Here is a 27,996-nt window from a genome sequence, read left to right as displayed (position 1 = left end):
TGACTTCACAGATGATCACTGATACAACATGAAGGTAAGCAGCTTGTTTTGCTTATTTGTGATATCACTGTAGCCTTATGAGACTTATTTTATGTGTCTATTGTATGATCAATCTATGCCAATAAAGGTTTTGTTTGTTGTTTGTTTGATATCACTGCAGTCCTTCATAATGGTGACTGGTGGACTATTTAACTGGGCATGTTGGTTTACAGATTATGAACTTGCTCACCTGCCAAGTCTGGCAGCCATAAGGTTTTCAGCATCCCTATTAGAAATTGCACACATTTCTGATATTAGGCAAATCTGAAGGAATACATAAACAATTAGTTATTGGTTAAAATAGTTTTCTATTGAAGCAGCAATTTCTAGGCCATGGTACACCACACACTATAGTATGTTCCAGTCAGCCAGGTATTTAGTTTTACATATTTCTTGTTTAGGTATTTCTGTTTTTAGGAGATAGATGTAGCAGATAAGAGCACTTGTTGAAGTCTTCCAGGCACGTGAAGGCCAGCAAATGAGCCAGGAAAAGTTTAGAAACTCAGAAATGCATAAAATATGTATGTAGTTATATCAACATGTCTTTTAAATACCATAAATATACACAATTTCTTTTTTAAAGTTAAAATAAAAGAAAAAGAAAAAATCAGACTTATTCTCTGGTATGAAGGGAGGACCAAAGACATGTATGCAGATTACCAGATCACAGGGGATTCTGGGCCCCTAACCCGAGCAATGTGAAAAGGATAACTGTAATCACAGCATTGTTAGCATGATTTAAACCACAGTCACGTTCGGTATCCTTAAGATGTTGGGGTGCCCAACATGGGATTATATATTTTGTGGCCCATGTTGTCAGCACTTAGAACACACACAGTGAGATTCTGGCCATGGAAATCCCTCAACAAGGAGCATTTTGCATCACCAACCAAGGGACAGAACAAAAGGTATCATATATGTCTAACAATCCTATGCTCAGCACCTTTACAATCACTCCATCTCAGGGCACAATGGAGCTGCTTGTTTTTCATAGATATATTAGTTGGTTTGTGTGTGTAATTGTGTATGTGTGTGCATGTATCTGGGGAGAGGAGGATTGGCAAGGAGGGGCTTGTCTTATGTAAAAAAAATCAAAATAGAATTTCTTTTAGAAACAATTAAAGTGTGCATAGCCAAATATTTGATGTAATTTTTGCAGCTAAGCCAATAGTGGCTCCACAGGACATTTTGAGGATATGAAAACAGTTATGAGATGGGAAAGGCTAGGACTGGTTTTCCATGTGTACTGATGCTGAGAGTGAAAAGCACAGCTATGCATCAGAGCCACACAAAAATTCCACTGCCTATCGGATACAGATGAAACTGTGTTATGCTCAGACACTTGGTCCATCGAGGTTAGTATTGTCCACTCAGGCTGGTTGCTGCACTTCGGGGTCTCTGGGGGAGATCTTTCACATCACCTAATCTTATCTAGTTGGAGATGTCAGGGATTGAACCTGAGACCTTGAGCGCGCCAGGCAGATTCTCTACCACTGAGCCATAGTCCCGCAAAATTCCTGTGTTGTTCACCAACAAAGATGAGGATCTTATGACAAGGAGACGTGAGAGCGTCTCCAGAAGAACAAATGGAAGATGAGGTTGAAACAGGCAGGAATCTGAGAGGGAAATGAAAATAATGATGAATGGGACTTCCGGGGGAATTTCCACCGGAGCGAAGGAACTTCTAAATAACAACTTTGAAAACTAAGCCTGTGAATTCTTTTCTTACCTTTTGTACAAAAGAGGGTGACTGAGGAGCTTTGGCTGAGCAGCCTCTACCTGCAGGAAGCAATGCATGTGCCAGAGGTGAGGAAAGCGACGAAGGCATCAAGCTGACCCATGAAACGCCCGAGGGCTAAGAGCGAGAACATGAAGCAACTCTTCCTGCGTTTCAGCCTTGTAGAAATGAGCCCAGCTGTTGTATTAGAGCCAGTTTGGCAAGTTCTTTAGAAAAGTTCCCTTTCTTGGCAGGAAAGAGGTCTTTTTTTGTCTTAGTTTTAGTAGTTAAGTGTCCCTGCGGGGCTCCTGAGAAAATACCTCTACTAATTTGTATTACAGAGCTCGAAGTAGAGAAATTGTACAGAGCTTCCTGATTGGATTTAACATTGTCTTGCTTATTTAAAGCAGAGAACAATGACACCAAGAAAGAAAAATGCTGGCAACGCCCTTAACATCAATTATGCTCTAATTGATGGACCCATAACACAGGAATATATTATGAAAGGTGGGTGTAATCTCCACAACTATATTGGATACTACCCTGTTTATCCGAAAATAAGACTTCCCCTGAAAATAAGACATAGCAGAGGTTTTGCTGAAGTGCTAAATATAAAACATCCCCCGAAAGTAAGACGTAGCAAAGTTTCTGTTTGGAAGCATGCCCGTCAACACAACACCAGAGCATGCAGCTGTGGAGCAGAAAAATAAGACATCCCCTGAAAATAAGACATAGTGCATCTTTGGGAGCAAAAGTTAATATAAGACACTGTCTTATTTTCGGAAAAACACGGTAATGTTAAAATAGGTAAAGTTGATGGTGAACTGAATGAAATTAAACAGAAGATTTCTACAATATCTACACTGGAGGAAGGAATGAATTCAATTCTGGAAGAAATAAAACCAATGAATAAAAGAATGGACAATTTGGAAGAAAAAATAACAGGCAGAAAATGAAGAGGGGAAGAACGGACAAGAATTGTTATTTATACGAATGAAACAGATGGAGAGACTATTAAGATTTACAGGAATAAATGAGAAAGAGAATGAAAAAAATTAATGAAAGAATGTTGGGTATTTTGGCTGAGTTCCTGGGAAAAATTGCAGAAGAACTGGAGAAAAGTGGCAAAGGAAAGAAAGATCCCTAGGGATATAATTGCCAGCTTTGTAAGGAAATGTGTTAGAACTATTTTACATGTACACTATGCAAATAGATTTAAAGTAGTTGACAAGGAAGTGATGATTATAAAGGAAGTACCTAATGAACTCTTGCAACTCTTGCAAAGCATTTGGTGCTTCATGACAGGTTAAAAAGAAATGTGGTGTAGCATTTTATGTTAAGGAGGTTCTTGAGCAAAAACCGATTTATGCAGATAAAGGGGGATGTTATTTGGCCCCTCAATGATGCGGCTGGCCTCCACGCGGGCCAGGGCCTTTACGGCTCTGGCCCCGGCCTGGTGGAACGCTCTCCCTCCAGCGGTCCGGGCCCTGCGGGACCTCAGTGAGTTCCGCAGGGCCTGTAAGACGGAGCTGTTCCGCCGGGCCTTTGGAGGCACTGGCCGCTGATGTGGTGCCCCCCATCCTGGCCCTCCTGGCCCTCGTCCGACCCTGACATCTGGGTCGTTTGCCAACCAATGAGACCACTATGCCTCCCTCGGGGGGGTGGGGTGGGGGTGGGGAGGGAATTTTAAAATTAAGCTGCTGGACGCCACTTGTATTCCTATTTCTTTGTTAAATATTGTTCGCTGCTGTTAACGTTTTAATTCTGTGTTGTTGCTTTTACCTGCTGTACACCGCCCAGAGCCCTTCGGGGATGGGGCGGTATAAAAGCCTCATAAAATAAATAAAATAAATAAATATTTGTAAGTAAAAGCGAAAGTAGAGAATGAAAAAATATTTTAATTGGGATTTATGCACCAAATGATGTTAAGATAAGTTTTTCAATCAGTTGTTTAATAAAATTCCTGGATGGATTATGCAAACTTCATTATGTTATGTGACTTTAATGGTTGATTTAAACTTAGACAAAAGTAGAGGCACAAATAACATAGGCCCTTTCCACACGGGCGGATTATGGCGCCCTGGGGACGGCAAAAACGCCGTCCCCAAGGAGCCATTCACACCCGAGCGGCGCGAAGCCACCGTTTCCCAACCTCGCTTGGGAAGCAAGGTTTATGGAAAACGGCGGCTTGGAGCCGCTGCCGTGCGAATGGCAGCTGCTCCAAGGCGCCCTCCACGCCCCCTTCCACCCTCTACCTACCGTGGCCATGGCCATCCGGCGCGTCGCCGAGGCTTGGGGACAGGCCCCCTGCCCTGTGATGCTGGATCACTTGCGCAGGGCAAGGGGGCGTGTCCCCAGGCCTTGGTGACGTGCCGGACGGCCACGGCCACGGTAGGTTGGCCGGGTGCCGGCGCTCCGTGGCGCTGTCTTCCCAGCTGTTTCTGGGACCGTTCGTGGAATACGCTGACCCAACCCCCATCATTGCCATGCAGAAATGGCCATAGAGATTTTAAAAAGTAAGAAACTTTCCAAAATCTTTTTGGAATCAGTGGAAAATTTAGGCTTAGTAGTTGCTTGGAGACATATCAATAGTACGGAAAAGGATTTTACTTTTTTTCAGCAAGACATGGTACATTTTCAAGGATAAGCATGATCTGAGTCTCCAATGAAATATTAAAGAATGTAATTAAAGCAGAAATATAATAGACCAGTGATAATAAAATATATTGGAAAAAGGTAAAAAAGAATAGAGATAGGTGCTAAACAAAACTTTATTATAGTAGAACAATACAAAATTAAGATTCATTAATTTTTTGAAATTAATATTCAAGAAGAATTGATGTGGGACACTATTAGGATGCTTCAAGGCATATATACGTGATTTTTTAATTGAACAATATTGTTTAAAAAGAATATTAAGCAAACTCAAAAACAATACATTAATCAAGGAAATTCAACCAAAAAAACCTTATTAAACAATCTAAAGATGGTCGCCACTGTGGATGAGCTGCACCTTCAGCTGGATCAAGGCAGGGCAGGGGTTCTGGTATTGTTAGATCTTACCGCAGCATTTGACATGGTAGATCATAACCTGTTGGTCCACGGCCTCGCTGATGGAGTTCAAGGGGCAGCTTTAAGCTGGATGATTTTGTAACTCCAGGACTTGGAGTGCGGGTAATTTTGAGGGAGAGATCTCCAAGAGCATTCCACTATATATGGGTTGTGCTGCAAGGGACCATCCTCTCCCCAATGTTATTTAATATCTATATGCGGCCCCTGCCCCAGCTGGGTGGAGCTTTGGGTTGGGATGCCATCATGCTGATTACACTGAACTCATTCTCACAATAAAGGGCTGACCAGCCTCCACCCCTGAGTCTCTCTAGCAATGTTTAGAAGCCGTGGCTGGTTGGTTGAGAGTTAGCAGATTGAAATTAAATCCATCAAAGATGGAAATTCTGTGACTCAGCTGGGTAGATTGACCAGGAAATTTCCAACTGCCTGTCCTGAATGTCTTGTCTCATTGAGATTTTGGACCCATCAAGGATGCCTGGTTTCCCCTCTACTCAATAGAAACTTCGTTAGATAAAATTAGACAGAGTGAAGAAGTGAAAGGTGTAAGAATTTAAAAAGAAATATTGCAAGTAAGGACTCATGCTGATGATGTTGTGGTTATCATGGAAGATCCAACTCATTCAGTGGTTCAACTTTAAAATATTTTATTTAATTTTGGTATGGTTTCTGGATTAAAACTAAATAAAGAAAAATCTCAGCTTTTAGTTAAAAATATGGAGAATGAAAGCAAAAATATATTAGCAGTATTGGTCGAAAGCCAAATTATTGCCAAGGTTACTTATTTGGGAATTAATGTATCAAATTTAATTTATCTTTATTTGAAAATAACTATGCAAAATTATGGAAGGAAGTTCAAAAAACTTGAAGAATTGGGATAAATTAAAATTGTCTCTATTGAGTTGTATAGCAACCATTAAGATGAATATTCTGCCTAGTTTAGTATTTCTTTTTCAATGCTTATCAATTATCAAATTAGAAAAACCTTTTAAAGAGTGTCAGAAAGAACTTAATAAATTTTTGTGGGGATGAAGAAAGGCTAGAATTAAATACAAGGTGATGACAGAACAAAAACAAAAGTGTGGATTGGCATTAGCTAACATGAAACTTCAATTACAATTACAAAGTTACTTTTTGAAAGAAAAAACCAGATTCAGAAAAAGAGAGGAAACAGACAAATCACAAGAAATATTTTTCAAAACAATCAAAAATATAATTGGGAAACTTTATAAATTATGTTTGGATTTAGACCAAGAAAAATAATATATTAAAGAATATATGATTAAATGGGGCAAAGACCTTGGTCATAATATGATGTTAGATTCCTGGGAACATCTTTGAAAAAATGCTTTAACCTTTACTAAAAGTAATTACTAGGGTTGGAGATTCGGACAGTCCAAATCCGGATTTTGACCGAATCTGCACTGATTTGGACAGATTTGGATGAACAGGGTCTGAATCTGAGCTGTCCGAATCCCATCAGATCCGAATCCATGGGATTCGGACCACCAGCCAAATTGCGTTTTTATTTTTTGGTGTTTTTTCACGTTTAGGCTTGCAGGGGGCGCATTTTTAAACATATTGGTGCCAAACTTTCAGGGTATCATCAGGGTACTGTCCTGATGATACCCCCAGGTTTGGTGAAGGTTGGTTCAGGGGGGCCAAAGTTATGGACCCTCAAAAGGGGTGCTCCTATCCCCCCATTCTTTCCAATGGGAGCTAAGGAGATGAGGGCTACCCTTTAGAGGGTCCATAACTTTGCCCCCCCTAAACCAAACTTCACCAAGCTTGGGGGGTAGCATAAGGACAGTCTCCTGATGATGCCCTGAAATTTTGGTGTCGATATGTCAAAAAGTGCTCCCCTGCAGGCCGAAACGTGAATAAACACCAAAAAAATACGCACCCAAAATTCCCGGATTTTCCCACAGATTTGGGCCAGTTCGAATCTGCAAGGTTCGGAATTTGGCCAATCCGAATCCATTGATCTGAATCTGGGCTGAATCCGAATTGGAATGAATCTGGCTGGTATTGACCAACCCTAGTAATTACGTAAAGAAAAACTTTTTTATAAGATGGGGATGAGATGGTACATCACTCTGGATAAATTGGCTAAAATGTATAAATTATCTGATAAATGTTGGAAATGTAATAAATATATAGGTACATTTTTCATCAATGGTGGCCAAGAGAAGAAATGATTTTTTTAAAATGATACATATAGAAATTAAGAAAATACTGAAAATTAAAATACAATTAAAACCTGAATGGGATGATAGATCGATTATTAGGGATGATAGATTAAAAAGGTACTAAACTCAGATTATGTTGTTTCAATATATGGCAGTAGTGGCTAGATTATTCTGGGCCAAATATTGGAAAACAAATAAATTGCCTTCTATAACAGAGGGACAAATTAAAACATTTGAATTGGCTAAGTTATCCAAGATATTTGATTCAACAATTTTGAAATAGAGCAAGACTCAAAACAAAACTGATAAAATTGGGTTATGCTCAAAAACTATTTTACAAAGCCTTAGATTTTGATAGTAAACTATGTATTTGAAGTTGAATCTTGTTTTAATTGTACGGATATTTGGACATCTATCAAACTATAATTTATTTCCTTTTTCTTATGGTATTATGTTTTTATTTATTTCTTTTTAAATTAATGTTAATGCAACATGATATGTAGGATGTTTTTTCTTTTTCTTTTTCTTTTTCTTTTTCTTTTGGTTTCCCAATGTTTTTTCTGATTGTTATATTTAACTTCATGTTTACTTAATAAAAATTCAAAAAGAAAGAAAAAGAAATAGTGAGGAATGTAGGGAAGAGCGGAATACAGCACATGGAAGCAGAAAGCAGAATGATGATTTGGAAATGGTTTGTTTTAATATATTTCAATTGTCGTTTTTGATGCAAATGGCAGATGGGAAAGCAATATGGAAATATTTTCACTCTATGGGTGGGACCAATGCCTATGGTTATACTATCCGGATTCCAAGGAGTGAAGGAGGGACTGATAAATCATTCAGAAAACTTTGTTGACCGACCGACGTCCCATGTCGTGAAAGCTTTAACAAAAGGGAAAGGTATGTTGTCAGGGAATACTAAGATATAGTCTTCCTTATAACAAACATACAATAATATTAAGTGTAAGACAACAAAGACAATTTCTGAATCTTTCAATCTGCTGGAGACTATTACATCTGGCCAACTCTGAAAACAGAATTTTTCACTTACTTGCTGCAACACACTCCAACTCCCTGACAGAGACAGAGGTCCAGCGGGGGGGGGGGGTCATGTGGGATGGTTCAGTTGGTAGCTGCTGTTAGCCTAGGCATGCCCCACTCATGCACACACAAGTTCTTTAGACAAAGTCTATCAGCGAAAAAAATGTTTGCTGCCATTTTGTGTGAGGGAAAAACAGAACTCTGTGAGGCTGTTGACAGTTAAAACAAACTAGAATTTATTTACAGGCTTATTTCATCTCAGATGTTACAGAGAGGTTTTGAAGTGTTTCTTGTTCTTTTAGGCAGATTTTACTTAGATGTTACTAAATACAATGCCGTTTCAGTTAAATGGCTTTTTGGTTTCCATTTACAGCTTCATACACACACAGGTGTCACAGTGGCTTGTGGCAGAGTAAGCTCTGGGGTTTCTTAAACCCACTCTTAACTCTGCCAGTTAAGCTAACACACCCTCATGAACTCTCTGGTCCAGTATCTAGGGTTGATTCTGCACTTGCGTTATCAATCTAAGTTCGAGCTGCGTTCGACCTAAGTGCTCTGCACAACCACTGGAATCGACATGGTTTTGTATCAGCTTTGCCCCGTGTAATGGTCAAATTTCCAACTCCAGTTGAGAACTACTACTTTTTCAGGGAACCACGCTCGAACTCAGCTCGATTCCAATAAAGTGTGGAATCTCTGGTGCCAGGAGTCCCCCATTCAGCCAATCACAGCTGAGTGTTTCGGGCATGCATACAGCTGGCCAATCAAAAAACACCACCTTCATCCCTCCATTCATGTGGCAGTTTTTTATAATGTGTGTGGGGATAGACGGAACATGGCCGTAGAACAATAGCCAATCGGAACGAAGCAGCGAAGATGCACAGGATGATCCCACCCTCCCAGCTGGGATCAAGCTGGTTGCAGTGGGGAACAACAATGGCTTCGACCTAGGTTAGTACCTTTCTCAGGGAACTGGGTCAAACCTATTTTACTCGTGTGAGGAATCGCCCCAAACTGTCAAATTCCGACTCCATCAGGGAGTTACAACTTTTCCACCGAACCTAGGTCAAACTCAGGTCGAAACCAGTGAAGTGAGGAATCATCGAGGAACTGTTCCCTCTGGTCAGCCAATCACAGTTCAGTGTTTTGGGCATGCTCAGAACAAAAGACTTGCGGTGGGGAAAAGCGTGTCCTTTAAAAAAGAATCCTTCTTGTATATGAAGCGATGGCCATACATATAAACAGCTAAATCTCTGTGTCACACAATCTCCCAATTTGTCAAAAATCTCCCAAACTATCTGTTCTCTGACAGGCTCTCTCTGTTTTTATAGTAAGGTAAGCACATCCTCTCTGTGGTTCCTGGCTACTGCATCTCAGCCAACCAATCAGGTGGCACTCTGGTTAACTCTTGGTGCTCCTGCTCTGACTGAACTGCACCTTTTAAAGTTAACCATTTTACCATAGTCCATCACAGTAGCCATAGCATTGAGACTGTCAAATAATCCATTGCACATAATTTTATGTAAAGCCAGCGTGGTGTAGTGGGTAACAGCAGGTGAACTCTAACCTGAAGAACCGGGTTCAATTCCCCACTCCTCCACATGAGCGGCTGACTTTTATCAGGTGAAACAAATTTGTTTCCCCATTCCTATATTCCTGCTGGGTGACATTGGACTAGTCACAGTTTTTTCAGAACTTCATCAGCCCCACCTACCTCACGAGATGTCTATTGTGGGGAAAGGAATAGAAAGGAGTTTGTAAGCTATCTTGAGTCTTCTTACAGGAGAGAATGTATAAATCCAAACTCATCCTCTTCTTCTCAAAACATCATAGAATACAAAGACATTTGCTCATGTTATTTATTTATTTTATTTATTTATCTTCAAATTTATATACCGCCCTTCCCCTAAGGACTCTGGGTGGTGAACATAAGAATAAATATAAATACAAGGAGCAATTATAAACAATAAATAAATAATGCAGGCTCCTTGAGCCATAACATCATTAAAACCATAAAATATAGCATTTCATATAAACTTCTCAGTGTCCGACAGTAAAAACTTTCAGTGAACCCTCCCAACGAGGGGGAATGATGGATCATATTGTGTCAATAGTCCCAGAGTGTAAAGGGACAGAGACAAAGAGGTGCGCACACCATCAGCAGCCGGCCTCTCCAAAAGCCCGGTGGAACAATTCGGTCTTGCAGGCCCTGCGGAATTCATCAAGATCCTGCAGGGCCCGGACAGATGGAGGAAGAGTGTTCCACCAGGCAGGGGCCAGAGCCATAAAGGCCCTGGCCTGAGTGGAGGCCAGCCACGTCATCAAGGGGCTGGGGACCACCAGCAAATTGGCCTCTGCCGAATGCAGAGGCTGTGTAGGGACATATGGAGTAAGGCGGTCCCAAAGGTACAAAGACCCCAGGCTGCGTAAGGCCTTAAAGGTGAACACCCATACCTTGTAAATGATTTGGAATTCCACTGGAAGCCAATGCAGACAGCGCAACACAGGCTGGATATGATCACGATAGGCACCTCCTGTGAGCAAACAAGCCACTGCATGCTGGACCAGCTTCAGCTTCTGGATCAAACACAAGGGCAGGCCCACATAGCACAAGTTACAATAGTCTAACCTGGAGGTGACTGTTGCATGGATCACAGTGGCTAGGTCTGCTTGGGAGAGGAAGGGGGCCAGCCGTCGGGCCTGATGAAGCTGGAAAAACACAACCCAGGTTGTATGGGCCACCTGGGTCTCCATTGAGAGAGATGAATTCAGGTGGACCCCCAGGCTGTGAATGGAGGAGGCCAGTGCCAATGAGGCCCCCTCCCACACCGGTGGCTGAAAGTCCCCAACCCCCCCTTCACGCCCCAGCCAGAGGATCTCCGTCTTTGATGGATTCGGTTTTAACCTGCTCTTTTGTAACCAACCAGCAACCGCCTCCAAACAATGCTGTAGAGCTGCAGGGGCGGCGACCGCTCCCCCCTCCATCAACAGAATGAGCTGAGTGTCATCAGCATACTGATGACAGATCAGCCCAAAGCTCCGTACCAACTGAGCAAGGGCTCGCATATAGATGTTAAATAACAGCGGGGATGGTAGCGCCCCCTGAGGCACACCACAATGAAGCGGGCATTTCTGGGAGGCTTGATCCTCGCACCACACTTGCTGACTCCCCACACCCCAGAAGCGGGGTGTGCCCCACACCCCAGAAGCGGCCAGGTGGTGGGCCAAAAGATCGTGATCAACCACATCAAACGCTGCGGTAAGGTCTAATAATACCAGCAGTGCCGATCCGCCTTGGTCAAGCTGCATACGGAGCATATCTGCGACAGTGACGAGAACAGTCTCTGTCCCATGCCCAGCACGGAAGCTGGACTGGAAGGGATTGAAAGCCGATGTGTCCTCCAGGAAGCCCTGAAGCTTCTCCAACACCACTCTCTCAATTACCTTCCCCAGGAACGAAAGATTCGAAACGGGGCGGTAATTGGCTAGATCTCCAGGATTTAACGATGGTCTTTTTAAGAGTGGGCAGACCATTGCCTCCTTCAACCCACCCAGAAAGACTCCTTGCTCAAGGAGCCATTGATGATATTCAACAGATGGGGTTGTAACTCCTCCCGGCAAGTTTTAATAAGCCAGGAGGGGCACGGATCCAGAGGACAAGTAGTAGGTCTAACAGCAGCCAGGACCCTGTCAACAGTGGCTTCAGAGAGCAGGGAAAACCGGGCCAAACAAGGGCCAGAAGATGGCAAGGGAGCCTCCAGTTCGCTAATTGTAGTCAAAGTAGCAGGAAAGTCCTGGCAGAGTGACACAACTTTATCTGCAAAAAAGCTCATAAATGCCTCACAGCTAATAGCCAATTGATAATTTGTAGAACCCTCAGATAATGAGGTCAAGGACCGAATCACACGAAACAATTGTGCTGGGCGAGAGCTAGCAGATGCGAGAGAGGAGAAGAAAACTCTCTCTTCGCCTCCTTCATTGCCATCTCATAGGCCTTCATAAACATCCTATAAGTTGTTCGCGCCGCTCTGTCATGAGATTTCCTCCACACTTGCTCTAGCCGTCTGAGCTCCCATTTCATCTGGCGTAGCTCCTCGGTATACCATGGAGCCAGCCGAGAGTGGGGGTGCAGAGGGCGCCGGGGAGCAACTACCTCGATGGCATCGGAAAGCCGGAAATACCAGTCTTCCACCTTCCATCAAGTGTGCTGGCAGATTCAGAATCCCGCAGAGTATTCAGGAAACCAATCGGATCCATAAATCTCCGCGGGCAGACATAAATTGGTCCGTCACCTAGACGGGGTGGTGTGGCATGTCCATCCGAACCTTCAGGACATAATGGTCGGACCATGGCATTCTATCAATAGAGGATATGACCATATCAACCCCTGAACCAAAGACCAGATCCAGAGTGTGACCAGCCTCATGAGTGGGGCCAGAATATTATTATTATTATTATTATTATTATTATTATTATTATTATTATTATTATTATTATTATTATTATTATTATTATTATTATTATTATTGTTGTTGTTGTTGTTGTTGTTGTTGTTGTTGTTGTTGTTGTTGTTGTTGTTGTTACTACTGCTACTAATAATAATATGCCCAATCCCCAAGGGGCTGCTGTTTACCAGTGCTGCTATGGATGACACTAGGTCCACAGCCACTGCGCATGAGGCGGTGTCAACATGGACGTTGAAGTCACCCAAGACAATAAGTCTGGGGAACCGCAACGCCCAGTCAGCCACCACCTCCAGCAGCTGTAGCAGGCCATCCCCTGGTGCGCTAGGTGACTGGTACACCAAAAGGACAGCCAACCTCTCCGAAGCCAACCACTCTAGGCCGACACACTCCATGCCAGTGATCTCCAGGACAGGGGCAGCCCTAAAGGGGATGGAATCACAGATGAACATCGCCACCCTGCCACCCTGGCCCTGTTTTCAAGACTGGTGGAGACACGTGAAACCTGGGGGTGTGACCCCACCCAAGGCGACAGTCTCGCCTTCTCGCACCCAGGTTTCGCACCTTCTCGCACCTTAAAGTTGTGTAATGCTCTACTGGTCATTACTTTTGACTTCTTGATGTTCAGCTGTAATCATGATTTGGTACTTTCTGCTTTAACTTCACTAATTTCTGCCAGTAAAATATGCCAGCTGCATATCTCAAATAGTTGATCTTCCTGCCCCCAATTTTCACACAGTTTTCATTTAAATATAATTCAGCTTTCCTTATCATACATTCTGCATACTGATTGAACTAATAGGAAAATAAAACACATCCTTGAGGTGCTGTATGGTTTCCGGGCTGTATGGCCGTGTTCTAGCAGCATTCTCTCCTGACTTTTCACCTGCATCTGTGGCTGGCATCTTCAGAGGATCCTGTGAAGATGCCAGCCACAGATGCAGGTAAAATGTCAGGAGAGAATGCTGCTAGAACATGGCCATACAACCTGGAAACCACACAGCACATCAGTGATTCTGGCTGTGAAAGCCTTCGACAATACATAAAATACATCCTTGTCTGACACTTTTGCCAACTGGAAACCATTCTGTTTCTCCCTGTTCTGTCATAACCAGAGGTGGGATGTTCTCACAGGTTCCCGAGAGTAGGTTACTAATTATTTGTGTGTGCCAAGAGGGGGTTACTAATTGGTGATTTTGCCACGTGATTTTTTGTCTTAGTTATGCCCCTCCTCCGCTCCTCAGCAGTAGCATGCAGAACTTGAAGCAGTCTAGCAGGAGGTGCACTGGCGTGCGTGGCAGCCTGCGCCTGCGTGCATTCGTTTCCCGCCCAAGGACCGGCGCAGTGGCTGCGTCCTTGCCACAGCCCTGCCCAGCAATGCCTTGCCCCTGGAATGCCCGCCCATGCCCCCGTCGTGCCCCACCCAGCCCCATTGGTGCTATGCCACAGTTTGAATCCCACCACCATGGGAACCTGTTACTAAAATTTTTGGATCCCACCACTGGTCATAACTGTAGTCTCTTGTCCAGAGTATAGGTTGTGCTTCATGTCAGTTGCTGTGACATACCCATTTCTTTCAAAACCAGCCATAGTTTTTCATGGGCTCCACGTTAAAACTCCACATATAAAACACACACCAAATATTTACGAAGTGAAACATCACACCTATATTTGTGCAGGAATAATGATGGGTGAAGCTCCCTCCGAGTTGGCATTTACTTTTTAGACACTGTAATCATAGGAATTTCCCTGACCATCTTTTCCTTGCCTTTTATTAGCACAGGAATGAATGATAGAAAGTGGGAGTGAATGGGAGCTCCTTTCGTTCAGAATAGCTCAGAATTAATAGGCATTAGTGTCATTCCAATCTATATTTTCTGGACTCGAAATCTGCGTATGTATTTGCAGTGATTCTTCTGAGTAAATTGGTTCTTAATGGCTTTAGGTATTGTATTCTCCAATGGCCACACCTGGAAGCAACAGAGGAAATTTGGGATGGTTACCTTGCGGAAGTTGGGACTGGGGAAGAAAGGAGTGGAGCACCAGATCCAAGAGGAGGCCCATCAGCTTGTGGAAACTTTTGCACACGCAAAGGGTATGTTATAGCAGGTAATCATGCTGCCATGTACTCAGCTCTATGGAAATTCTGATGGAAAATATCTATACTTCTACAATGGAGACTTTTCAAGTGCCAGACAGATACACACACATGAAACTGTCTTATATTATATTAGACCACTGGTCCATCTATGTCATTAACACCTATGGAGACTGGCAGCCACTTTCCAAGATGGGGGGGGGGAAGAGCGGGAGAGTGAGGCCTTTAAATGGTAAAACCATAGCTGCCTCAACCATATGCTCAGCGGAATAGCTCTGTCTTAGAGGCCTTGTGGAAATCTGTCAAATCCTGCAGGGCCCTGGTCTCATTGGACAGAACATTCCACCAGTGGGGCCAGGGTTGAAAACACCCTGACCCTCGTCGAGACTAAGTGGATATCTTGTACCTTAAATAAGGAGACGCTCAACCCTGTATCATCCAGGCTACAATAATGACTTCAAAAATTAGTTCTCCCACTGGAGTAGCAATTTACTTATCAGTAACCAAAATAATTTTATAATTTTACAAACAGTAACAAAATGTTTTGGAAAAATTGTTTACATTCTCCCATTGGAGTAATATACATATACTGGCACAGTATATATATATTCAGTATATATATATTCAGTATATATTCTGGCTAGCTGTTATAATTGTATTTAGATTATATTGCCGTGCCGTTCTAACTTGTGTATATATATATATACACAAGTTAGAACGGCCCCCCCCCCCCACCAGCCCCCCCCCCCCCCCCCCCCCCCCCCCACCCCCCCCCCCCCCCACCCCCCCCCCCCCCCCCCCCCCCCCCCCCCCTCTCTCGCCCCCCCCCACCCCCCCCGCCCCCCCCCCCCCCCCCCCCCCTCGCCCCCCCCCCCCCCCCCCCCCCCCCCCCCACCCCCCCCCCCCCCCACCCCCCCCCCCCCCCACCCCCCCCCCCCCCCACCCCCCCCCCCCCCCACCCCCCCCCCCCCCCACCCCCCCCCCCCCCCACCCCCCCCCCCCCCCACCCCCCCCCCCCCCCACCCCCCCCCCCCCCCACCCCCCCCCCCCCCCACCCCCCCCCCCCCCCACCCCCCCCCCCCCCCACCCCCCCCCCCCCCCACCCCCCCCCCCCCCCACCCCCCCCCCCCCCCACCCCCCCCCCCCCCCACCCCCCCCCCCCCCCACCCCCCCCCCCCCCCACCCCCCCCCCCCCCCACCCCCCCCCCCCCCCACCCCCCCCCCCCCCCACCCCCCCCCCCCCCCACCCCCCCCCCCCCCCACCCCCCCCCCCCCCCACCCCCCCCCCCCCCCACCCCCCCCCCCCCCCACCCCCCCCCCCCCCCACCCCCCCCCCCCCCCACCCCCCCCCCCCCCCACCCCCCCCCCCCCCCACCCCCCCCCCCCCCCACCCCCCCCCCCCCCCACCCCCCCCCCCCCCCACCCCCCCCCCCCCCCACCCCCCCCCCCCCCCACCCCCCCCCCCCCCCACCCCCCCCCCCCCCCACCCCCCCCCCCCCCCACCCCCCCCCCCCCCCACCCCCCCCCCCCCCCACCCCCCCCCCCCCCCACCCCCCCCCCCCCCCACCCCCCCCCCCCCCCACCCCCCCCCCCCCCCACCCCCCCCCCCCCCCACCCCCCCCCCCCCCCACCCCCCCCCCCCCCCACCCCCCCCCCCCCCCACCCCCCCCCCCCCCCACCCCCCCCCCCCCCCACCCCCCCCCCCCCCCACCCCCCCCCCCCCCCACCCCCCCCCCCCCCCACCCCCCCCCCCCCCCACCCCCCCCCCCCCCCACCCCCCCCCCCCCCCACCCCCCCCCCCCCCCACCCCCCCCCCCCCCCACCCCCCCCCCCCCCCACCCCCCCCCCCCCCCACCCCCCCCCCCCCCCACCCCCCCCCCCCCCCACCCCCCCCCCCCCCCACCCCCCCCCCCCCCCACCCCCCCCCCCCCCCACCCCCCCCCCCCCCCACCCCCCCCCCCCCCCACCCCCCCCCCCCCCCACCCCCCCCCCCCCCCACCCCCCCCCCCCCCCACCCCCCCCCCCCCCCACCCCCCCCCCCCCCCACCCCCCCCCCCCCCCACCCCCCCCCCCCCCCACCCCCCCCCCCCCCCACCCCCCCCCCCCCCCACCCCCCCCCCCCCCCACCCCCCCCCCCCCCCACCCCCCCCCCCCCCCACCCCCCCCCCCCCCCACCCCCCCCCCCCCCCACCCCCCCCCCCCCCCACCCCCCCCCCCCCCCACCCCCCCCCCCCCCCACCCCCCCCCCCCCCCACCCCCCCCCCCCCCCACCCCCCCCCCCCCCCACCCCCCCCCCCCCCCACCCCCCCCCCCCCCCACCCCCCCCCCCCCCCACCCCCCCCCCCCCCCACCCCCCCCCCCCCCCACCCCCCCCCCCCCCCACCCCCCCCCCCCCCCACCCCCCCCCCCCCCCACCCCCCCCCCCCCCCACCCCCCCCCCCCCCCACCCCCCCCCCCCCCCACCCCCCCCCCCCCCCACCCCCCCCCCCCCCCACCCCCCCCCCCCCCCACCCCCCCCCCCCCCCACCCCCCCCCCCCCCCACCCCCCCCCCCCCCCACCCCCCCCCCCCCCCACCCCCCCCCCCCCCCACCCCCCCCCCCCCCCACCCCCCCCCCCCCCCACCCCCCCCCCCCCCCACCCCCCCCCCCCCCCACCCCCCCCCCCCCCCACCCCCCCCCCCCCCCACCCCCCCCCCCCCCCACCCCCCCCCCCCCCCACCCCCCCCCCCCCCCACCCCCCCCCCCCCCCACCCCCCCCCCCCCCCACCCCCCCCCCCCCCCACCCCCCCCCCCCCCCACCCCCCCCCCCCCCCACCCCCCCCCCCCCCCACCCCCCCCCCCCCCCACCCCCCCCCCCCCCCACCCCCCCCCCCCCCCACCCCCCCCCCCCCCCACCCCCCCCCCCCCCCACCCCCCCCCCCCCCCACCCCCCCCCCCCCCCACCCCCCCCCCCCCCCACCCCCCCCCCCCCCCACCCCCCCCCCCCCCCACCCCCCCCCCCCCCCACCCCCCCCCCCCCCCACCCCCCCCCCCCCCCACCCCCCCCCCCCCCCACCCCCCCCCCCCCCCACCCCCCCCCCCCCCCACCCCCCCCCCCCCCCACCCCCCCCCCCCCCCACCCCCCCCCCCCCCCACCCCCCCCCCCCCCCACCCCCCCCCCCCCCCACCCCCCCCCCCCCCCACCCCCCCCCCCCCCCACCCCCCCCCCCCCCCACCCCCCCCCCCCCCCACCCCCCCCCCCCCCCACCCCCCCCCCCCCCCACCCCCCCCCCCCCCCACCCCCCCCCCCCCCCACCCCCCCCCCCCCCCACCCCCCCCCCCCCCCACCCCCCCCCCCCCCCACCCCCCCCCCCCCCCACCCCCCCCCCCCCCCACCCCCCCCCCCCCCCACCCCCCCCCCCCCCCACCCCCCCCCCCCCCCACCCCCCCCCCCCCCCACCCCCCCCCCCCCCCACCCCCCCCCCCCCCCACCCCCCCCCCCCCCCACCCCCCCCCCCCCCCACCCCCCCCCCCCCCCACCCCCCCCCCCCCCCACCCCCCCCCCCCCCCACCCCCCCCCCCCCCCACCCCCCCCCCCCCCCACCCCCCCCCCCCCCCACCCCCCCCCCCCCCCACCCCCCCCCCCCCCCACCCCCCCCCCCCCCCACCCCCCCCCCCCCCCACCCCCCCCCCCCCCCACCCCCCCCCCCCCCCACCCCCCCCCCCCCCCACCCCCCCCCCCCCCCACCCCCCCCCCCCCCCACCCCCCCCCCCCCCCACCCCCCCCCCCCCCCACCCCCCCCCCCCCCCACCCCCCCCCCCCCCCACCCCCCCCCCCCCCCACCCCCCCCCCCCCCCACCCCCCCCCCCCCCCACCCCCCCCCCCCCCCACCCCCCCCCCCCCCCACCCCCCCCCCCCCCCACCCCCCCCCCCCCCCACCCCCCCCCCCCCCCACCCCCCCCCCCCCCCACCCCCCCCCCCCCCCACCCCCCCCCCCCCCCACCCCCCCCCCCCCCCACCCCCCCCCCCCCCCACCCCCCCCCCCCCCCACCCCCCCCCCCCCCCACCCCCCCCCCCCCCCACCCCCCCCCCCCCCCACCCCCCCCCCCCCCCACCCCCCCCCCCCCCCACCCCCCCCCCCCCCCACCCCCCCCCCCCCCCACCCCCCCCCCCCCCCACCCCCCCCCCCCCCCACCCCCCCCCCCCCCCACCCCCCCCCCCCCCCACCCCCCCCCCCCCCCACCCCCCCCCCCCCCCACCCCCCCCCCCCCCCACCCCCCCCCCCCCCCACCCCCCCCCCCCCCCACCCCCCCCCCCCCCCACCCCCCCCCCCCCCCACCCCCCCCCCCCCCCACCCCCCCCCCCCCCCACCCCCCCCCCCCCCCACCCCCCCCCCCCCCCACCCCCCCCCCCCCCCACCCCCCCCCCCCCCCACCCCCCCCCCCCCCCACCCCCCCCCCCCCCCACCCCCCCCCCCCCCCACCCCCCCCCCCCCCCACCCCCCCCCCCCCCCACCCCCCCCCCCCCCCACCCCCCCCCCCCCCCACCCCCCCCCCCCCCCACCCCCCCCCCCCCCCACCCCCCCCCCCCCCCACCCCCCCCCCCCCCCACCCCCCCCCCCCCCCACCCCCCCCCCCCCCCACCCCCCCCCCCCCCCACCCCCCCCCCCCCCCACCCCCCCCCCCCCCCACCCCCCCCCCCCCCCACCCCCCCCCCCCCCCACCCCCCCCCCCCCCCACCCCCCCCCCCCCCCACCCCCCCCCCCCCCCACCCCCCCCCCCCCCCACCCCCCCCCCCCCCCACCCCCCCCCCCCCCCACCCCCCCCCCCCCCCACCCCCCCCCCCCCCCACCCCCCCCCCCCCCCACCCCCCCCCCCCCCCACCCCCCCCCCCCCCCACCCCCCCCCCCCCCCACCCCCCCCCCCCCCCACCCCCCCCCCCCCCCACCCCCCCCCCCCCCCACCCCCCCCCCCCCCCACCCCCCCCCCCCCCCACCCCCCCCCCCCCCCACCCCCCCCCCCCCCCACCCCCCCCCCCCCCCACCCCCCCCCCCCCCCACCCCCCCCCCCCCCCACCCCCCCCCCCCCCCACCCCCCCCCCCCCCCACCCCCCCCCCCCCCCACCCCCCCCCCCCCCCACCCCCCCCCCCCCCCACCCCCCCCCCCCCCCACCCCCCCCCCCCCCCACCCCCCCCCCCCCCCACCCCCCCCCCCCCCCACCCCCCCCCCCCCCCACCCCCCCCCCCCCCCACCCCCCCCCCCCCCCACCCCCCCCCCCCCCCACCCCCCCCCCCCCCCACCCCCCCCCCCCCCCACCCCCCCCCCCCCCCACCCCCCCCCCCCCCCACCCCCCCCCCCCCCCACCCCCCCCCCCCCCCACCCCCCCCCCCCCCCACCCCCCCCCCCCCCCACCCCCCCCCCCCCCCACCCCCCCCCCCCCCCACCCCCCCCCCCCCCCACCCCCCCCCCCCCCCACCCCCCCCCCCCCCCACCCCCCCCCCCCCCCACCCCCCCCCCCCCCCACCCCCCCCCCCCCCCACCCCCCCCCCCCCCCACCCCCCCCCCCCCCCACCCCCCCCCCCCCCCACCCCCCCCCCCCCCCACCCCCCCCCCCCCCCACCCCCCCCCCCCCCCACCCCCCCCCCCCCCCACCCCCCCCCCCCCCCACCCCCCCCCCCCCCCACCCCCCCCCCCCCCCACCCCCCCCCCCCCCCACCCCCCCCCCCCCCCACCCCCCCCCCCCCCCACCCCCCCCCCCCCCCACCCCCCCCCCCCCCCACCCCCCCCCCCCCCCACCCCCCCCCCCCCCCACCCCCCCCCCCCCCCACCCCCCCCCCCCCCCACCCCCCCCCCCCCCCACCCCCCCCCCCCCCCACCCCCCCCCCCCCCCACCCCCCCCCCCCCCCACCCCCCCCCCCCCCCACCCCCCCCCCCCCCCACCCCCCCCCCCCCCCACCCCCCCCCCCCCCCACCCCCCCCCCCCCCCACCCCCCCCCCCCCCCACCCCCCCCCCCCCCCACCCCCCCCCCCCCCCACCCCCCCCCCCCCCCACCCCCCCCCCCCCCCACCCCCCCCCCCCCCCACCCCCCCCCCCCCCCACCCCCCCCCCCCCCCACCCCCCCCCCCCCCCACCCCCCCCCCCCCCCACCCCCCCCCCCCCCCACCCCCCCCCCCCCCCACCCCCCCCCCCCCCCACCCCCCCCCCCCCCCACCCCCCCCCCCCCCCACCCCCCCCCCCCCCCACCCCCCCCCCCCCCCACCCCCCCCCCCCCCCACCCCCCCCCCCCCCCACCCCCCCCCCCCCCCACCCCCCCCCCCCCCCACCCCCCCCCCCCCCCACCCCCCCCCCCCCCCACCCCCCCCCCCCCCCACCCCCCCCCCCCCCCACCCCCCCCCCCCCCCACCCCCCCCCCCCCCCACCCCCCCCCCCCCCCACCCCCCCCCCCCCCCACCCCCCCCCCCCCCCACCCCCCCCCCCCCCCACCCCCCCCCCCCCCCACCCCCCCCCCCCCCCACCCCCCCCCCCCCCCACCCCCCCCCCCCCCCACCCCCCCCCCCCCCCACCCCCCCCCCCCCCCACCCCCCCCCCCCCCCACCCCCCCCCCCCCCCACCCCCCCCCCCCCCCACCCCCCCCCCCCCCCACCCCCCCCCCCCCCCACCCCCCCCCCCCCCCACCCCCCCCCCCCCCCACCCCCCCCCCCCCCCACCCCCCCCCCCCCCCACCCCCCCCCCCCCCCACCCCCCCCCCCCCCCACCCCCCCCCCCCCCCACCCCCCCCCCCCCCCACCCCCCCCCCCCCCCACCCCCCCCCCCCCCCACCCCCCCCCCCCCCCACCCCCCCCCCCCCCCACCCCCCCCCCCCCCCACCCCCCCCCCCCCCCACCCCCCCCCCCCCCCACCCCCCCCCCCCCCCACCCCCCCCCCCCCCCACCCCCCCCCCCCCCCACCCCCCCCCCCCCCCACCCCCCCCCCCCCCCACCCCCCCCCCCCCCCACCCCCCCCCCCCCCCACCCCCCCCCCCCCCCACCCCCCCCCCCCCCCACCCCCCCCCCCCCCCACCCCCCCCCCCCCCCACCCCCCCCCCCCCCCACCCCCCCCCCCCCCCACCCCCCCCCCCCCCCACCCCCCCCCCCCCCCACCCCCCCCCCCCCCCACCCCCCCCCCCCCCCACCCCCCCCCCCCCCCACCCCCCCCCCCCCCCACCCCCCCCCCCCCCCACCCCCCCCCCCCCCCACCCCCCCCCCCCCCCACCCCCCCCCCCCCCCACCCCCCCCCCCCCCCACCCCCCCCCCCCCCCACCCCCCCCCCCCCCCACCCCCCCCCCCCCCCACCCCCCCCCCCCCCCACCCCCCCCCCCCCCCACCCCCCCCCCCCCCCACCCCCCCCCCCCCCCACCCCCCCCCCCCCCCACCCCCCCCCCCCCCCACCCCCCCCCCCCCCCACCCCCCCCCCCCCCCACCCCCCCCCCCCCCCACCCCCCCCCCCCCCCACCCCCCCCCCCCCCCACCCCCCCCCCCCCCCACCCCCCCCCCCCCCCACCCCCCCCCCCCCCCACCCCCCCCCCCCCCCACCCCCCCCCCCCCCCACCCCCCCCCCCCCCCACCCCCCCCCCCCCCCACCCCCCCCCCCCCCCACCCCCCCCCCCCCCCACCCCCCCCCCCCCCCACCCCCCCCCCCCCCCACCCCCCCCCCCCCCCACCCCCCCCCCCCCCCACCCCCCCCCCCCCCCACCCCCCCCCCCCCCCACCCCCCCCCCCCCCCACCCCCCCCCCCCCCCACCCCCCCCCCCCCCCACCCCCCCCCCCCCCCACCCCCCCCCCCCCCCACCCCCCCCCCCCCCCACCCCCCCCCCCCCCCACCCCCCCCCCCCCCCACCCCCCCCCCCCCCCACCCCCCCCCCCCCCCACCCCCCCCCCCCCCCACCCCCCCCCCCCCCCACCCCCCCCCCCCCCCACCCCCCCCCCCCCCCACCCCCCCCCCCCCCCACCCCCCCCCCCCCCCACCCCCCCCCCCCCCCACCCCCCCCCCCCCCCACCCCCCCCCCCCCCCACCCCCCCCCCCCCCCACCCCCCCCCCCCCCCACCCCCCCCCCCCCCCACCCCCCCCCCCCCCCACCCCCCCCCCCCCCCACCCCCCCCCCCCCCCACCCCCCCCCCCCCCCACCCCCCCCCCCCCCCACCCCCCCCCCCCCCCACCCCCCCCCCCCCCCACCCCCCCCCCCCCCCACCCCCCCCCCCCCCCACCCCCCCCCCCCCCCACCCCCCCCCCCCCCCACCCCCCCCCCCCCCCACCCCCCCCCCCCCCCACCCCCCCCCCCCCCCACCCCCCCCCCCCCCCACCCCCCCCCCCCCCCACCCCCCCCCCCCCCCACCCCCCCCCCCCCCCACCCCCCCCCCCCCCCACCCCCCCCCCCCCCCACCCCCCCCCCCCCCCACCCCCCCCCCCCCCCACCCCCCCCCCCCCCCACCCCCCCCCCCCCCCACCCCCCCCCCCCCCCACCCCCCCCCCCCCCCACCCCCCCCCCCCCCCACCCCCCCCCCCCCCCACCCCCCCCCCCCCCCACCCCCCCCCCCCCCCACCCCCCCCCCCCCCCACCCCCCCCCCCCCCCACCCCCCCCCCCCCCCACCCCCCCCCCCCCCCACCCCCCCCCCCCCCCACCCCCCCCCCCCCCCACCCCCCCCCCCCCCCACCCCCCCCCCCCCCCACCCCCCCCCCCCCCCACCCCCCCCCCCCCCCACCCCCCCCCCCCCCCACCCCCCCCCCCCCCCACCCCCCCCCCCCCCCACCCCCCCCCCCCCCCACCCCCCCCCCCCCCCACCCCCCCCCCCCCCCACCCCCCCCCCCCCCCACCCCCCCCCCCCCCCACCCCCCCCCCCCCCCACCCCCCCCCCCCCCCACCCCCCCCCCCCCCCACCCCCCCCCCCCCCCACCCCCCCCCCCCCCCACCCCCCCCCCCCCCCACCCCCCCCCCCCCCCACCCCCCCCCCCCCCCACCCCCCCCCCCCCCCACCCCCCCCCCCCCCCACCCCCCCCCCCCCCCACCCCCCCCCCCCCCCACCCCCCCCCCCCCCCACCCCCCCCCCCCCCCACCCCCCCCCCCCCCCACCCCCCCCCCCCCCCACCCCCCCCCCCCCCCACCCCCCCCCCCCCCCACCCCCCCCCCCCCCCACCCCCCCCCCCCCCCACCCCCCCCCCCCCCCACCCCCCCCCCCCCCCACCCCCCCCCCCCCCCACCCCCCCCCCCCCCCACCCCCCCCCCCCCCCACCCCCCCCCCCCCCCACCCCCCCCCCCCCCCACCCCCCCCCCCCCCCACCCCCCCCCCCCCCCACCCCCCCCCCCCCCCACCCCCCCCCCCCCCCACCCCCCCCCCCCCCCACCCCCCCCCCCCCCCACCCCCCCCCCCCCCCACCCCCCCCCCCCCCCACCCCCCCCCCCCCCCACCCCCCCCCCCCCCCACCCCCCCCCCCCCCCACCCCCCCCCCCCCCCACCCCCCCCCCCCCCCACCCCCCCCCCCCCCCACCCCCCCCCCCCCCCACCCCCCCCCCCCCCCACCCCCCCCCCCCCCCACCCCCCCCCCCCCCCACCCCCCCCCCCCCCCACCCCCCCCCCCCCCCACCCCCCCCCCCCCCCACCCCCCCCCCCCCCCACCCCCCCCCCCCCCCACCCCCCCCCCCCCCCACCCCCCCCCCCCCCCACCCCCCCCCCCCCCCACCCCCCCCCCCCCCCACCCCCCCCCCCCCCCACCCCCCCCCCCCCCCACCCCCCCCCCCCCCCACCCCCCCCCCCCCCCACCCCCCCCCCCCCCCACCCCCCCCCCCCCCCACCCCCCCCCCCCCCCACCCCCCCCCCCCCCCACCCCCCCCCCCCCCCACCCCCCCCCCCCCCCACCCCCCCCCCCCCCCACCCCCCCCCCCCCCCACCCCCCCCCCCCCCCACCCCCCCCCCCCCCCACCCCCCCCCCCCCCCACCCCCCCCCCCCCCCACCCCCCCCCCCCCCCACCCCCCCCCCCCCCCACCCCCCCCCCCCCCCACCCCCCCCCCCCCCCACCCCCCCCCCCCCCCACCCCCCCCCCCCCCCACCCCCCCCCCCCCCCACCCCCCCCCCCCCCCACCCCCCCCCCCCCCCACCCCCCCCCCCCCCCACCCCCCCCCCCCCCCACCCCCCCCCCCCCCCACCCCCCCCCCCCCCCACCCCCCCCCCCCCCCACCCCCCCCCCCCCCCACCCCCCCCCCCCCCCACCCCCCCCCCCCCCCACCCCCCCCCCCCCCCACCCCCCCCCCCCCCCACCCCCCCCCCCCCCCACCCCCCCCCCCCCCCACCCCCCCCCCCCCCCACCCCCCCCCCCCCCCACCCCCCCCCCCCCCCACCCCCCCCCCCCCCCACCCCCCCCCCCCCCCACCCCCCCCCCCCCCCACCCCCCCCCCCCCCCACCCCCCCCCCCCCCCACCCCCCCCCCCCCCCACCCCCCCCCCCCCCCACCCCCCCCCCCCCCCACCCCCCCCCCCCCCCACCCCCCCCCCCCCCCCCCCCCCCCCCCCCCCACCCTCCACCCCCCCCACCCCCCCACCCCCCCAGCCCCCCCTCCCCACCCCCCCCCCCCCCCCCCCCCCCCCCGCCGCAGCCCCCCCCCGCCAGAGCACCGCCCCCACCCCCCCCCCCCCCCACCCCCCCCCCCCCCCACCCCTCCCCCCCCCCCCACCCCCACCCCCACCCAACCCCCCCCCCCCCCCCCCCCCCCCCCCCCCACCCATCACCAAGGGAGCTAACAATGAAAGAACTATTGAACAATTGAACAATTTAAAGCATACATATTTTTTAAAAAATTACAATTAACCCTCCTACCACCACATTTTGTGCCTCACAGTGCTTCCTTCAAAACACACAGATAATATTTTTTACAGAAGTATTGATGGATTGTGCAGTTTTTTGAAGTCTTCTGAGTCCACTATGCCTTCCTTTTAGGGAACCATTGTCATCCCAGATATTGCCTCTGCCCTTCTGGATCCCAAGCAATGGGCATCCCCACAAGAGTTCAACCCGAATCATTTTTTGGACAACGGTGGGAATTTTGTGGCTAGAGAAGCATTTCTGCCATTTGGTGCAGGTAAATGGAGAACCCTCAGTCAGTTCAGCTCATGTTGGGCCTTTCTCTTTACTGTTTTATGGTGAAATAACAGTTTATGATGAAGGTCAGCCATTTTTAATACACTGTTTAATCCCAAGTTTGTTTGACCTGTATTTTAAATTGGGGCGGTGCTGGTACAAGTCCAGGGCAATCAGATGTTCCCTCCTTTTCCATTTCTAGCCTAGTAACTTCTATTAGTGCCAGCTTCCACTATTGCCCTTGGGATGTCTGGCACTGTTAAATGTTGGTGCTTCACAATCCATGCAAGTGCAATGAAATGTGAATGATTCTTTCCAGTCATAAGTCCATTCTGCGCAGCACAAAAAAAGACAAAATTGGTCTGCAGTGGGCAGGTCTACCTGATCATTCTCAATGGGAGGTAGTGAGCAGCAGTGGCGTAGGAGCAGCAGCAGTGGCGTAGGAGGTTAAGGAGCAGCAGTGGCGTAGGAGGTTAAGAGCTCATGTATCTAATCTGGAGGAACTGGGTTTGATTCCCAGCTCTGCTGCCTGAGCTGCGGAAGCTTATCTGGGGAATTCAGATTAGCCTGTACATTCCCACACACGCCAGCTGGGTGACCTTGGGCTAGTCACAGCTTCTCGGAGCTCTCTCAGCCCCACCTACCTCACAGGGTGTTTGTTGTGAGGGGGGAAGGGCAAAGAGATTGTCAGCCCCTTTGAGTCTCCTACAGGAGAGAAAGGGGGGATATAAATCCAAACTCTTCTTCTTCTTCTTCTGAGCAGCCAAGTTTCTTGTATTTGTGACTATGATGTTACAGAGATAGCTCATCATTTTTTTTTTAAAAAAGGAAAACTATATATTGCCAGAATTGGCAGGACCAAGAGAGTACTGCTATGTACTTTTTGGGCTATAAAAGCATCCAGGATAGGAGCCTGCAGAGCAAGCATCCTAGGGCAACCTTCAGCAAATGGTGACAGGTACAATCCCTTCAGCGGCACCCAAAATATCAGGTGCAAGGAACAGGTGAAACTGTTCAGAGAGCAAAACGTTTGGGCGTGAAAAATAAAATGCCTCCTGAGCTCTGCATTCTGCCAAGGTTTGCAGTACGTTTCGGTGGAAACTGTGCACTTTGAAGCGTTATGCCAAAAAAAACCCACCTCAACTGGATCTAAAATAAGGCATGTGTGGAGTGCCTTCGCAGGATGCTTTTTAAAATGGCCCCAGGACATCTTACTTAGGCTGTGCGTGATGTTCTCATATAGATGCATTTGCTGTTCAAAGTTCAGTGACTATATTATATAACAGTGGTATCATACAACTTTTTTGTTTTGGGAAGGAAGTAATCTTAAACTCACATCAATTCACTCTAGTGGATAGCTATTGGTCACTCAGGGCCAAATCCAGACCCCTCAATGGTAATGGATCTGAGATTTAAAGGAGACGTGTAAGAGCTGAGGTTGCTGTGATACGAATTGCTGGTGGGCTATTTCAGGAGATGAGAGGAAGGCATGGCTCAGCAAGCCAGGTTTCCTTCACCAAGTCATAGAATCGTAGAGTTGGAAGAGACCCCAAGGGCCATCAAGTCCAACCCCCTGCCATGCAGGAACACACAATCAAAGCACTCCCGACATATGTTCATCCAGCTTCTAAGTCCAAATTAGCAGCAGCCAGAAGTAATGGAAACTTGAGGATGGGCGGAATATGTGTTATTCATTTGACTTGTGCCTGTAATCATTTCACAGGGGCCCGGATCTGCCTGGGGAAGCAGCTGGCAGAGATTGAGCTCTTCATCTTCTTCACCAGCCTGCTGAGGTCATTCACCTTCCAACCACCAGAGGGAGTCAAAGAGCTCAGCAAAGAGCCTTCAGTGGGGCTCACTATACATCCCCGCCCTTATAAACTCCGTGCTGTACCCCGCTCAAATGCTTAGTAAACTATGAAAATATGCAGCAGATTTGCTACAGCTTTTGTGTAACAAGAAGCTTGTATTCTACTGTGTCCAATGTCCAGGAGTTTATTCAGTTAATTATAATTTGGCAGATGTCTATTCATAAAAAGCCATGGTGGGGAGAATGGCAACTGAATGCTGGACTTGGCTGCACCACAGAGGGTGTCCCCTATGGATGTCCCCTGTGGAGACATGGGGACACCCATGTCTCCGGGCGCATGCCTGTGGGTCATATGGGGGAGGGCGCACCCGGCAGGCCCCTGGCCCCCAGCTGCTGCTGCTTTCCTCCTCCATCAACAGAGTGCAAAGTGAATATGCAAAGAACAAACTGCACAATACAAAATATAAGCACAACCACAATGTC

The 27,996-nt window shown here is 61.3% G+C and overlaps 1 protein-coding gene across 1 annotated transcript; it reads left to right on the top strand.

Moving 5' to 3' along the window:
• Positions 1-28: 28 nt before the first annotated feature.
• On the top strand, positions 29-27,749 carry LOC125438520 (cytochrome P450 2K6-like). The gene is made up of 4 exons (XM_048506953.1): positions 29-34; positions 1,783-1,845; positions 25,563-25,704; positions 27,427-27,749. Exons 1-4 carry the CDS (start codon positions 29-31, stop codon positions 27,612-27,614), a joined length of 399 nt encoding a protein of 132 aa, XP_048362910.1. The 3' UTR covers positions 27,615-27,749.
• Positions 27,750-27,996: the final 247 nt, after the last annotated feature.

This window comes from Sphaerodactylus townsendi, linkage group LG08 (assembly GCF_021028975.2).
Source record: "Sphaerodactylus townsendi isolate TG3544 linkage group LG08, MPM_Stown_v2.3, whole genome shotgun sequence".
Classification (NCBI taxonomy): Eukaryota; Metazoa; Chordata; class Lepidosauria; order Squamata; family Sphaerodactylidae; genus Sphaerodactylus; species Sphaerodactylus townsendi.
The sequence above is the reverse complement of the archived record's forward strand: the minus strand, read 5'-3'. Positions and strand labels throughout refer to the sequence as shown.

Bases quoted from the DNA above. Each gene is read 5' to 3' on its own strand.
- LOC125438520 (XM_048506953.1), top strand. The intron at 1,846-25,562 runs GTGAGGAAAGCG...CCTTCCTTTTAG, and splicing joins AAGCAATGCATGTGCCAGAG to GGAACCATTGTCATCCCAGA. The intron at 25,705-27,426 runs GTAAATGGAGAA...ATCATTTCACAG, and splicing joins ATTTCTGCCATTTGGTGCAG to GGGCCCGGATCTGCCTGGGG.